Raw genomic sequence first — 14127 nt, 5'->3', positions numbered from 1 at the left:
CATGTTCAAATTCCAGAAGTTCTGTGAGAAATAGGCATAAAGAATTTCGAAAAAAAGAAAAAAGTAAACTTCCATTACCAGACTTCAGGACTGACATTTCCCTTGCAAGGCAAGAAGCTGAAGAGATTTTGTTCAACTGTATAATAATGCATCAACAAACAGAAAAATGCAAAATTCCTAACTACAATCCTGAATAAAAATGGAAAATAAATTCTTCTCTCATTTATTTTGTGCAAATGCATTAATCATCTGCAAGATAAGAAGGCCTGTAAGATGAGAACACATTTTGAAAATGTGCAAAACATCTGGAGACATGGCAAATGAACAAACACAATGAATACCTGCACAAGCCCTGGAGGTATAATATTTGCAGCAAAGTTCTTGTTTAGGCACCAGTCTTTAAATGTCAGTTGGAATACAGTACATTTTGTTACTGACTCCACATTTTAAATTTAGTAACTTACATAAAAATATTTCTCCCACATATATCTGACAGAATAATTTTACACTCTTAAATCCAACCATTAGTTTGTTGGGGTTTTTTTTCCAGTTTTTCTGAATATTAATTTTCATGAGCCATCCCTTTTGGAAGAACCTCCTGATGTCCTCAAAATGTTTTGTCTTTGCATCTCAGCTTGTCCTTTGTATAATACTAAATATGTGAGGTTTTGATAACTTTTTTTTTTTTTACTGTATAGCAGTATGCTTCAGCATACTGCTAGAACAATGAGAGCAAAGTAGTATAATTTTTCTGAAGGCTAAGAGTAACCCTATCAGAGATCATGTCCTTACTGCATAGATTATCATTATGTCAACCTGTTGGATAGGGCAGATGTTTGGAAACCCCTAAGCAAGCACCACAGATTATCAAATTAATATTTTCCAAGTAGAGCTGTGTTTTCATAATCTCTATACTTTCAATTATTGTCACTATTTAGCCATCAGTCACCATCACAACCAGCACTTTCAGGTCATGTGGCATCCTCTAGTCAGGCACTTCTTACAGGAACAGACAAAGAAGCTCAGCAGTTTTGTGGCCAAGGCCAGTAATCTTCTCCCCTGCTAAAATTCAGATCCAAAACTTCAAAAGTGTAAAAAATCATCAAGCAAATATTCAAATAAAAAGTGGGGGGAGGGATGATAAGAATGTGTCCCTTTGCTATCTCCTTAGAGCAGCCTGTGTTTGCTGACTTCCATTGTGGTGCCAGGAAAGAAGCTAAAATGCAAAAGCATTCCTGCACTGATGTCAGTGGGTGGTGGATTGGTTCTTAAGTCTTCTCTTTCCTGTTTTGAGCTTTCCAAGTTCCAGTAGTACCAGTCAAACCAAACTTGACAATTAGGTCAAGGGTCTGTAAGTGCCAAAGTTTGAGCCTGAATTCCCTATTTTAACATTAACAACCCTGCTTTGAAGAGTTCCATCTCCTCCAAGCGCAACTCCGCATCTCCAAAAAGAATTCTGTGTATTTATCCTCACTGAAATGTAACTTGAGTTCATGGTTCAACAGTCATTAGTACCAGATTTGAGCAGTGCTGAATTACAAAGAACTACAAACTGCCTCTTGATCAAGTGCAGACAAAGCATCTGTAAAACTACCCCGTGTGTCCAAAGCAGAGAACATACCAAACTCAATGGGTTTGCACCAATTGTCAGAGAACGGAAAATACTTGATCTGATGTTGAGTGATGACAATGACACTTTGTTACTCATTAAAACTTTCTGAATAAAAGAACAAAGAGAATGACTTTATACCAAGTCAATGTGTTTTGCTTCATCTGTCTGCAGCATTTTGATTCAGTATTAGGAACAAAAAGTTTGGGTTTGGGTACTTTTGAAACATGGCCTGGATCAGAAGCTGATTTTTATTTTTGCATAAAACTGTTAAGTCAAGTGTGGTGTTCTGAACTACTGAGACAGCCACCACACATATGGTCACAGCCCAAAGTATGAGTGCTTAGCAGTAATACACAAAATGCAGTCTGCTTCTAACTAAAGGGTTATTAATCATGTGACTTGAACAGCATCTTCAGTCAAGAAAAAAGCGTTTTTTGCTCAGACATAAAATAATTGTGCAATTCTAATGACTCACTGGGAATTTACAGGATGCAAATTCTTTCATGTTTTGTTAGACAAATGTTGCTAATAAGCAGCAGGAACATTATTTGAATGATCATATAAGAAATGGCTATTGTGAGGCATTTTGATAATTTTTTTTTCCTTTCTCTTAGCAATAGAGGAAACAAACATACAGAATACTTGAGATAATCACAGATCTCAGGCTTTATGTCTTGTTGAGCCTACACAGTTAATATCACTTCTAAACAGATAAAACTCATGTAAGAAACACCTAAAAGAGCTAAGCTGGAGTTTTGAAATGTTTCCTTCCAGGGAGAACAGTAACATGCCCTTTAAAGGTTCCCTTGGGAGTTTCTAATGATATTAGAATGAAAATCTTAACAGTGACATAATGTACATTAAATACAATGCATTGAAATGAAGGCATTTCAATACTTTAAATTCGTGTAAGTGAGATAATTTTGATGATAATGTTTTCTGTTATGGATATTGCTTGTTTCCACAAAACCAAAACCAATACATTGTTTCACTTTCAGGATCTTACTGATAACTTACATATTGCAAGGAGCATTTTGGTGGTTTTTAGAGTTTTTCTGGGTTTTTTAAAAATTTAATGTATTAGCTATGTCTGAGACAATGCTGACCCTTTTATCAGTATTTAATGCAACTTATATTCCAAAGCAATAGTTCCCAGTTCAGGTATTTTAAAGCTTTGCAAAACTCTTTTTAGTTAGGAAAATATTGTCTTGTAAATAAAGAGATGAGGCTTCTGAACAAGGCAAAACAATTGTTCAAGCTTTTTCCTGGTCTATGTGACTACCCTCACTTTGTGAGTGTGCTCCACCTCAGCTATGGAGGGATTCAAAAACATGTTTTTTTTCTCTTCATGTAACTTTCAACCTATTTAAATGGATTTTAATATTTATGTTAGACATCCAGTGGAACACTATTTGGATGCCTGCAGCTGATTTGCTAAGAAAATCCTTTCTAATTGAATGTCCTGGTGTTCATGAATATCAGTAAAACACATCTTTTCATGTGTGTTTGCATATAATTTTATACTTTCATGTTGCACTCCTGAAAGGGTGTTCTTTGTTCTTCAGATTCAGATTAAAACAAGATTAAAAAGTTTGTGACTTCTTTTTTTTTTTTTTTTAAATACACCATTGGGATTTGAGAACATCTGAGGATTTCAAGTAATACCAATAATATTTACTGTCTTCCTGTACAACTGTAGAAGAGAATACAACATAAAAGTGAGGCATAACCCAGCAAAGGACTTGGCCAGTTTTTCATAGCAGAAAACTCAGAGTTCAAGAGGAAAGAGCTTCTATGGAATAGAAAAGGTTAAAAAAAAATTAAGAGTGCATTACTTCCCTGTTCACAAGCACCAACACAGAATCTATAAATAGTTTGAAATATAAATTAAAACAAGTTTCATGCTAAGATATCAGAAATCGTGATTTATTTTCTCAAAGACTTTATACTCACAATCTCATCTCCTGGCAACCAATATCCTTCTTGCTCAATACCAGCTTTTGACCCTTTACACCCCACGGTCAGGGTTTCCACAATGAGACCATCCTTGACTGCTAAACTCAGCTGACGTGTGGTTTCTTTTGGATGCATACCATGGACTCGAGACATATACCTGCACACAAAGCACAAAAGTCTTTCAGTGTTAGTTTTAAATTATAAAATATGTCAGCAAAATACACACATTTGCAAATGAGTTAAAATAATACACATTCTAAGTTTTTAGATTGTTTTCAAACAGCCAAAATTTATGTAACTTCCCCATTTACTTCAGATCAGCTTTTTCCTCTTGCAGCTTTCATGTAAACATATAGACAAGTAGTAGCACAGTAAACTTCTACCAAAAAAAATCCCAAAATTAACACATATGCTGCTTGGGCTTGTCTCTGCCACCTCCATTTGTGCCCTTTAAATTACTTTAAACTTGCATTTCTCTAACACTTCCTTATAGCATACATACTACAGAATGTACCAATGAATCTTTGTGATGCTTGTGTGTACAACACATTTATGAAAAATGTGAAATTTATATATCACATATGAAAACCCAACAGCTCAAGTTACTGTGCTAAGTGGTTTTTCTCCTTTTCTTGAGTCAATCACAATGATCACACTGTGACAAACTGCCCTGGTGAGACAAAAACCACATGTAGCTTTAACTGTGTATATACATGAGATTCAGCTGTGTAGTGTTGACCTTTATCCAGTATAATTTGCTTCTAGACCAACACCAAATATTAACTGGAGTAAACAACATAAAATTATCTTCTCTCAAATAAAGATGACCTCTCTGCATTAAGGTCATTACAATTCAGGTTTTTTTAACAAAATTCTGAGAACATATCCAGAAGTTGCTGCACACGGAGAGCTGCAGTCTCATGTAATCAGCAGATACATGAATTGACTTGGAACCAATTATTTTGTGGACAATATTTTCCTAGTTATGGATCTCTTAAAGTTACAGAGTTAACTGAATTTCTCTCCATTTTTATTTCTCCAGGTACTCTGTCTTTACCTGTTTCCTAAGAGTGAAATCTGTAATTTTGCCTGCTTTAAGACAAAGCTGTCAGCTATAGTATCCTTGCCTTCCTGCTTCATAATGAATTCCATCAACCACAATTCCTTTGTGACTGTCATCACAAATACCTTCACAAAAAATGTAATTATGATCACAAGCAAACTCAAGAAATATTTATTTTAAAGCAGTAGCATTGCATAAAAAAAAGAGGATTAAATCTGTTCAGATTTTTTTTTAATAACATGGCTGACCGGAATTTTTAATGCCTTAGAGGTTACAAATGTGCAATAAGGAGTGAAGACCACCCCAATGGTCAAGTCTTCGATCAACCTCTCCCTTTGAAGACATTTGCCTTTCAAACTATTTACTGTTTTGTATGAATAAAGGTCTTTTCCTTTCCTGCTCTCTCTCTTAAGCTTTTGGTAGAACTGGTTTATGCTAATCTGATATTTTTGTTTTGCTCTAAACTGTATATAAAATAGTATAGTAGTTTTCTGACTGAGTAGAAGTATATATTTGTACAGTAAATTATACAATAATCAGAGCAGCACAGGACATGTATGAATTTCTGTGTGATATCAGAGGCATTTGCATAAATGCAGCATGTTTACAGGGTCTTGGGGTTTAATTTTTTTAGGATAAAAACTCTTAGAGGCAGATGATGCCATTTACCATATTTTACAATGTCTACCATGATATGGTCCAAGCCTAATTGGTGTGTGCATGTCAGCACTGTATAAAAGGTAAGCAACTGATACAGAAATAACAATATTCTGTGCAAGTCTGTGTTCCAAGCTAATATATATGAATCTTCTGGTGGTTTGCACATAGGGCCAAAGGGCCAAAATCAGAAGATAAGGCAGGTCTTCAGGTCTGTATCATCTTGGCTGGATGCTCATCTGCCCAACTCGATCCCTCTCTACTTCTACAGAAAACAAAACTCAATGTGAGCACCTGTTCAATTGAGATTAAACACCACAAGTAAGTTTTCAAATTTCTCCAAACTCCAAGGTGTGAACCTTGACTCAAGTCAATAGACTCAAGTCTATTGACTTCATTTTCAAACAGAGTGCAAGTGAACACCGCTGGTCTATAGAAGCATAAAATGTTGAAGCTTTAAAGCCACATGAAAACAGCTCATTTGCTTATATAATCATGTTACATGTATTTCATGTGTGTGTGCACATATGGACACATTTATGCAAACACAACTAGCTTTTTGAAGTGCAAATTATCTTTCTCAACATTTGCTAATGTTACTCTTTTTTCACCAAATCTCAATTTTTAACTCAGTGCTAACAATGTCCCCAACAGAGCCATAGCATTCATGTGTCAGTAATTAATTCAACTCCTTGATAGGTCTCAAAATACAGAGAACAGGCTAACTATCATTCTTCCTGTTTTACTGACAGAACAAATCAGACTCTGTGCACAGAAGTGATTTCCCTACACTTATATGGTGGGCTGCTATAGGTCTGAGAACAGAAATCAGGTATTAACCCAGTGCCATAAACCTCAGGGTATCCTGCTGAAGAATCTATGTATTTGCACTGTATCATCCCTGGTCGCAGAAACACAGCCCTACAGAATTCTTAAATGCAAGCTACAGGTTTAATGATTTCTCACTTTTATCTCTGAACAGAACACATATATAATGCAAACCAAAAAGCCTTAAACCAGCTCTAATCAGCTGAGAGGTTTAATCTGCCTATTTCCACTGTAGCAGGTTGTGCACTAGTGAAAAGAGGCACAAGGCCCAGAATCGCCCATTTCTCAAATCCAGTCTGTGTTCTCAACCAGAGTAAAAGTACTGCTACCAACTCAACTATCTCCCCATTTTCTCCAGCTGTAAATCAGGAGTAGTAAATTCCCAGTGGCTTTTTGAAGAGTATTTAGTCAATGTTCAGACTGTGCCACGGGGAGTCACAAGGGCTATGTTTTCTATTTTTAAAATAAAATGCTATCAGCTTTCATAGCAAAGAACACACATGTAAAGAGAATGGTTTTACTTCAAAGAGTAGAACTGCTGTTAGAAAAATGAAACCTCCCCCAGATTTTTATTTTATTAAAACCTGTGAAGTGTACATGACTAGATATTCACAAAGACTAGAAAACAACACTGTAGGGTTTGGATGAAAATTTATCTTGTTTCTTTTCAGCCAGAAGGACAGCAGGTAAGCAAAGACATGACTAAGGCACAGGACTCAAATCAGAAAAGATAGTTAAAGTTCTTTAATAATGAAATGTGAAGAATTGTCACATCATGAAAAATGCTGAAAACGCAGAATGAGTTAAAATCCAGCTCAGAGACAGAAAGCATGATGTTTGGAGTCCCAGCTACTACATCAGCCTCATTACTAGATCAGGGAAAAACAACCTTGAAATTTTGCCTTTGTGTGGAAGTGACACCACTAATCCACTGAATCCAAGTCTTTTCCTGGCTCTGCATGCACTGAAGCATCTGGCACCAACAAGTTAAAAAACAAGTACGGGAGATACAGCAATCCCTGGCTGCTGTTTTCAACAAAAGCTGATTAGCCTTACCTTGGAAACAGAGAGTTGAAGGAATACTGGTTTGTTATGCTCTTGCCCAGTCCTCCATATCAACAGATTTGGGAGTGCAATACAACCCAGCCACAAGAAGTAAAGCAAATACACTCAAAGGAGTGAGAATAAGGCACAGAGACAAAGTAAAATCCTCTAAATCAGAAAACCAGCCCTAATCACATAGGGGGCTGAAGAAACAGTTTCAAAATACAATTTAACTGTGCTAATCCCTACTATATAAAATGAGGGTCTTTCTGATGAAAAGTGGAGGTTAGGCCTGATAATCTGCATGCTAAATTCAAAATCTCACCAAATGAGGCCGCTTGTCTGCAGAATACAGAAGCAACTGAACTGCTGCTGAAAATGAGAGTGTTTATAGGTCAGTATTTTCTCCATTTATGAACTGGTAGGGCAGATCTCCTTGACATTAGCACAGAAGAATCTAGCAAATCTAGCAAAATTACAGTTTTTGTAATCAGCTTCTAAGGGCCTAATAATACATGTTTTCAATTATTGCAACACCACTTGGAAAGCAAAGGATAAGGACCTTTAGCATGGAGTTTGTTCTTTACCACCCTTAAGTAAACCTCATTGCCATACCATCAAATGTATATTTAAATGTGGTGACCTTCAGAAACAAAATACTACCAACAGAATCGAGTAGATGCACATGTGCATATACCTAATTGATGTGTGCATCTGTCTGATGGCAAAAGAAAACCTTTAGAGGAGGTTACAAAATACCAATCAGAGAAATGTGAAATAGCAAGTTCAAACCTCTTCAGGACTGCAGATGAACAGTAGTCAGGTATAAATAAGAATAAAATATCATCATATGCTTCTGTTTATATTATTATATTATTAGTGTTACCCATCCTAAAGTCTTGACCACCTCTCAGGCACCACAGGGAGAGCCCAAGGGGACAGCACATGTGGAGGGGGGCCTCCAGCAGTTCTCAGAGGGGCCACACAGGCACCTGCTGCACACCCCACCTGAGGCACACTGAATGCAGGGGAGGAAAGATATGCAGGGAAACCTGGTACAGACCCTTGTCTTCACAGCAACAAAATCTCCTCTATCTCTTGCCCTACCAATTGACAACTGGATCTTGTCACCTCCCTTTGCTACACAAACTGGACCACAGGAGTACCTGATCCACCTCTAAACCACCTGCCTGCCCAATATATAGGACATTCCAGAAGCACCAAAGTCTGTCAGCATATCACCAATTCACTCCTAAAACTTCAAAATACTTTTCTCAAATTAGCCAGTGTTCATAATATCTTTCTATAAAAACTGAAATCTGTGCTTCATAACACACCTTAAAACTAAAGAAGGAAGTCTGGTTTGATCCTAGGGGTGTGGAGGAAGCAGACTCTAAAGCTGTGATCACCATGGGAGCAAAATAGACACAGAAGTAGCCAGCACTTGCAGGGGATCAGATGATGAACTTTTCACCTACAGCTGTCACACAGCTCACAGCTCCTGCCTGGTGCTCTGCAAGACACAGCACGAAGGTAAACCCTGTCTCAAAGAGTCAAATCTGTATGGCTTCAAAACAGAGCATGGAAAAATATCTAACTTTGCTCCCAAAGAGTCCGCTTGAAGGCATCTGTGGTCTACTGAGAGGCAGAAAATGGTTTACATGGGCACTGCTGTAGAGGAAGGGAGGCAGGAAGGGAGGCAGGAAGGAAGGGAGGCAGGAAGGAAGGGAGGCAGGAAGGCAGGAAGGCAGGCAGGAAGGCAGGCAGGAAGGCAGGCAGGAAGGCAGGCAGGCAGGAAGGGAGGAAGGAAGGAAGGAAGGAAGGAAGGAAGGAAGGAAGGAAGGAAGGAAGGAAGGAAGGAAGGAAGGAAGGAAGGAAGGAAGGAAGGAAGGAAGGAAGGAAGGAAGGAAGGAAGGAAGGAAGGAAGGAAGGAAGGAAGGAAGGAAGGAAGGAAGGAAGGAAGGAAGGAAGGAAGGAAGGAAGGAAGGAAGGAAGGAAGGAAGGAAGGAAGGAAGGAAGGAAGGAAGGAAGGAAGGAAGGAAGGAAGGAAGGAAGGAAGGAAGGAAGGAAGGAAGGAAGGAAGGAAGGAAGGAAGGAAGGAAGGAAGGAAGGAAGGAAGGAAGGAAGGAAGGAAGGAAGGAAGGAAGGAAGGAAGGAAGGAAGGAAGGAAGGAAGGAAGGAAGGAAGGAAGGAAGGAAGGAAGGAAGGAGAGGAAGGAAGGAAGGAAGGAAGGAAGGAAGGAAGGAAGGAAGGAAGGAAGGAAGGAAGGAAGGAAGGAAGGAAGGAAGGAAGGAAGGAAGGAAGGAAGGAAGGAAGGAAGGAAGGAAGGAAGGAAGGAAGGAAGGAAGGAAGGAAGGAAGGAAGGAAGGAAGGAAGGAAGGAAGGAAGGAAGGAAGGAAGGAAGGAAGGAAGGAAGGAAGGAAGGAAGGAAGGAAGGAAGGAAGGAAGGAAGGAAGGAAGGAAGGAAGGAAGGAAGGAAGGAAGGAAGGAAGGAAGGAAGGAGACACAGGTATTTTAAAACTATCTCAGTTTTTCTGAACTCATAAGGAATTGCATTTTCAGCCACCTGAACTCAATCAAAAGAAAATAACTGAAAAAATGTTACAGCAAGGGTATCTGTACAAGACTGAAATAAAATACATATCTCAAATAGCTGCAAAAATACAACAGTGTGGAAAGGGTAGGTAGATGTTCATTTTCATGGCAAACTCTGTAATCTTGGTCTGATCAATTATCTCTCTCTATGCTGGATGCTTCCACCCTCCCCAGTGCAAAGGGAAGTAGCAGCCTACTACTGCCAGCAGACTGTCTGCTGAGCAATTCATCCAGAGATGAGTTGAGAACTGATAAATTTGAGGTCTGATAAACTGAGGTCTGATAAAATTGACATCTGAGAAAATACAGCAGATCCCATTAAACTCAACTGAAAGTCTGCCATTAATTTTAAATGTTACCTACAGGTACATAAAAATGTCCTAGATTCAGGGACAGACCTTAAGGAATAATACATAAAATAGAAGGAAAGCAGCCAAAAATCTGTTCTGAGTTTTATATTGTCTTCCTACCTCTAGTGAGAAATGATGCCTTTTGCTTCAGTTTCAGGGCATGACAGCTATTTTATAGAAGGCCCACACATTTCTTTTGAGAGTTTTTTAAAAATAATTTGCAAAGAATAGGCCAGCTGGTCATACTGAAAGAAAAAGTTGAAGAGATGGCTGTGATTAATTTTTTTTTTAAGAAATAAAGCTCCATGACCTAAGAACTTGAAATACACAGGCTCAAATCTCAGGAATCCATCAGCTCTCTTTGTGGAAAGCCAGGTGAAGATCTGTGCTCACAGCTGTATCTCAAGGTCTCAGCTCTGAAGCTCAGGTTCTCTGCTTCCACCATGTAGCACCCTGGTACCAATCAACTCCCATAAAACACAGGCTAAACGTTATGGGTATTTGACACAGATATTCCCTGCTTGCCAGAAACTGAGAGCTGAAGACAGCACAGACACACAGAGGAAGTGGAACTGGCTACAGTGGGGACATAGCAGCTTGCTTTTGTTTTCTAGGACCCTTTTTGATGTGTTTACACTTTCTGAAGTTTCAATTATGGATTATATTCAGTAAGATAAAAACAATCAAGGCACAATGTTCTAACTGTGTATTTGTACTCCACAAAGTACAGGTACACAAACAGGCTGCATTTGATTTCCACTGCACTCCACATACCAACAGCACATGCACAGACCATGCAGGCACTGACAGCGCTGCTGCCTCTGCAATAAAATTCTTACATGATCTACATTTTATGCAGTCCAAAATTCCAAGAATTACAGAGAAATCATGCATTTACATTTCCCTCTGACATCAATATCTGCAAAATTCATTTTGAAGACACATATACTATCCAAGCAGGAAATGTTTTTAAAATTTGTTTCATCTCTCCTTTGAAGTCTAGAAAGTCAGAATTTGCATGAATGTGGAAACTAATTTTGTGCGATGTTTTTATAACACCAAAAAAAAAAAGCATAAACTTGATAGTGCAACAGTGAAATCCAGCAGTTCAGCTAAATTCAGATCTGCCTGATGTTTGTGCTGCTGCTGCTAAAAGGAAGCTAAGGAGTGACCTTGTTTGTGCATGCTTTAGATATTCCAGGCACCATGCATGCACCTATAATGGTAATCACCTGGGTCATTTCTGTAAAAAGCACAGTAATGTTAAGCCAGGTAATTCCCTGATTCAGTAATTTAAACTCCCACTCATAGAACTCCTCTATACACTTTACATTGTGTAACCCACCAGCATGACCACAAAAAGCAAGTAATTTAGCTACCAAGCCATTCACTTGTATCCAGAAAAATCTTGCCACCACTTTTTTATGGAGGAACTTATCTAAAAAAGGGCTCTACTCCCATTTTTCCAACCTAAAAGCTCATATGTGGCACTGCTGTTAATGCACACATGTGTGCACTGAGCATGACTGGCAACAAGCACTAATCATTCAGGGACACTGCGTGCACAGCGACAAATGCTCGTGTAGCTGCAGGGCCACTGTTCCACCCAGCTCCTTTCTTTGGATGTACTAAAGAGACAAAAGTATTACATGACTCAGAGTGTAACATCCTAGCTAATACCTTGCAAATTAAATACTTAGGCAGCTCATATCCATCATCTCAATTCAAAATATGTTAAAAAAAAAGAAGATTTGAATGCTTTAATGATTCCGCTTTTTAGAGCTTTCTATCTCATTTGATTTCCATTCTTATCTGGGTCAAAACCTTTCTCTTTCTGTTTTTGGGGTAGGTTTTTTGTGTGTGCTTTTTCTTTTTTTTTTTTTTTTTTCTTTTTTTTTTTTTTTTTTTTTTTGTTAGATTACTTTCAGTGTAGCTGAGTTTCAGAATCATCACTCTGTCACACAAATGTTCACCTTATTACCATCTAGGGAACAGCACAACTGCTGGAAAAGCCATCAGGGCAGGGCTGCTGCTCTTGGTGATGATATTGTTTATATGAATGGAAATATGAAACCACAGCCTAAAATAGATGGTATGAGTAGTGCTTTGGAGAGCATTCTCTCTCCACTGATTACAGAGAAAGCCTTGATGAGCACTTCAGGTCAGATAACAAGCTGTTAAATGGCCATGTCTCACTCATTTTTATCTCTTAGTTCTAATAGAAAGTCACATCTATTTACAGCAAAGAAAGCAAACATAAGCTAGAAGTTCCACTTCCAAATATTACAAAAATGTTATAATTTGAGCAAAACCCATAATTGTTGTGACATAAAAATTGGTTTGCTTTTAATAATTAGAAATAAAGTTAGCCTTTTCTGTAATTTCCTGTGTAAACTTATACAATTTCAAGATGAATAGTAATAGAAGTATGAAGTACATGAAAAAGGGGACAGTGATTTTCAAATCTATTCCATCTCTTTCCTTCTCAGTATTCCTACTGGAGCTCATACTTTGCATATATTGTATTAAACATTGAATATTACAGCTTTTATAGTAACACTCAATAAAGACAGTTTAAATGAGCATGCACTTATTAACAAACATCAAACAAGGAGTATGGCTGTGGTTAATAACGATGTGTTTGTGCTGTTTGTGTGAATCACTTTATTTACCATAGTCATGCTCAGCCCAGAGATGACTTCACCTACTGAATCAATGAAGTACATTGACCTCTGAGACAGGAAAAGAAAAATGCCACTCTAGCAAAACCATGTAAGAGCATTCCTAAGAGAAGAATTACCAGATAAGGAAAATTGATCAAGCAAAATTCATCAGAACATCTGAGCAACTATTTATTTTTTTGCAGAATGAACTGTAGGAACAAGATGTGCCTACAGTAATATTTCTGATCAAAGCAAATACACAAAAAACTCTGCCTCAAGCTTTAGTCCTCAACAAAATAGCCATTTATGCTAAACTCTTACAGGTATAATGGCTGCACAGCCAGCTGCAGCATCCTTTCCCGCCTCTGTATTCTGCATAAAGCAGGAAAAAAAGGCAGCAAGGCTGGAGCAATCTGTCAGTCCCTGGTGAAGACTTTTCCACACCAGGCACTGAACTAGTCTTTGACAGCCAGCACTGGAAAGCAGACCCAGCAATTCAGGAAGCAACAGGGGACAATGTGTCAGTACCAAGTTGAAGGAAATATCACCCCTAAGAAGTTACAAATAACACTGTTTAATACACGTGGACTTCTTTTTATGTATTCCTTTAACCAGTTTAATTAACATGATCAAATAGAATTGTTACACAAATTGAAGAAATAAACTATCAGTAAAGGAGCTCAATGGGAAAAAGAGTAATTACTAATATACATTATAAACTTAAGGTAATACTTCAACCAAATCTACTAATTTAGCAATTTTAATTCCACCACTACTCAGAACAAATGCAGATAGGATCTTGATAGCCTTTTTACAAGAAAAGTTTACATTTTTTCCTGCAATCCCTGTTTCCACTCTCTTTAGTCAATTGTGTCTAAAGGCAGCACTTAAAATGGACCATTAATTTGAGCAATATTAAAACTAAATAATATCCAAACCAAAAAATCCAGAATCCAGAATCTTAAAAAAAATTAAGACTAAACACCCTATAAACAGATAGGTAAAAGTTGTATGGTGAACGTATCTATCTACACAGAACACGGGTGAAATTCAATGAACATATGCCATTGTGAACACCCCTTGTGCAATTATATCACAATCTTTCATTCCTTCTTAAGATTTTTTACAAAAAGTGTTTAGCTTAGTTTCTCATTTTTATTTCAACTTCTTTTTTTAACCTAGGTATTAAAAATCATTATTAGCTTGGTGAGTATTACCTCATTGGTCAGTCTCAGTACAAATGGACAAGCAAAACTGTGTATCAGTTATGATGCAATAGCAGGTGAGCACCCCTGTACTTTTCTGCACCTATTCATCTCTCACTGTTCTTTTTGTTACTTTATAGAATATAACTGAGCT

General features: G+C 37.7%; 1 protein-coding gene across 5 annotated transcripts in view; it reads right to left on the bottom strand.

Moving 5' to 3' along the window:
* The window catches only part of ZMYND11 (zinc finger MYND-type containing 11), a 104618-nt gene that overhangs the window by 38987 nt on the left and 51504 nt on the right, over positions 1–14127 (bottom strand). For all 5 annotated transcript variants that reach the window (XM_053985804.1, XM_053985826.1, XM_053985819.1 and 2 more), the window contains exon 3: positions 3566–3725. In XM_053985804.1, the coding sequence (XP_053841779.1) occupies positions 3566–3725 (160 nt within the window). The remainder of the gene's footprint in view (positions 1–3565; positions 3726–14127) is intronic.

The sequence above is a fragment of the Vidua macroura genome, chromosome 1 (genome assembly GCF_024509145.1).
Source record: "Vidua macroura isolate BioBank_ID:100142 chromosome 1, ASM2450914v1, whole genome shotgun sequence".
Lineage (NCBI taxonomy): Eukaryota > Metazoa > Chordata > Aves > Passeriformes > Viduidae > Vidua > Vidua macroura.
The sequence above is the reverse complement of the archived record's forward strand: the minus strand, read 5'-3'. Positions and strand labels throughout refer to the sequence as shown.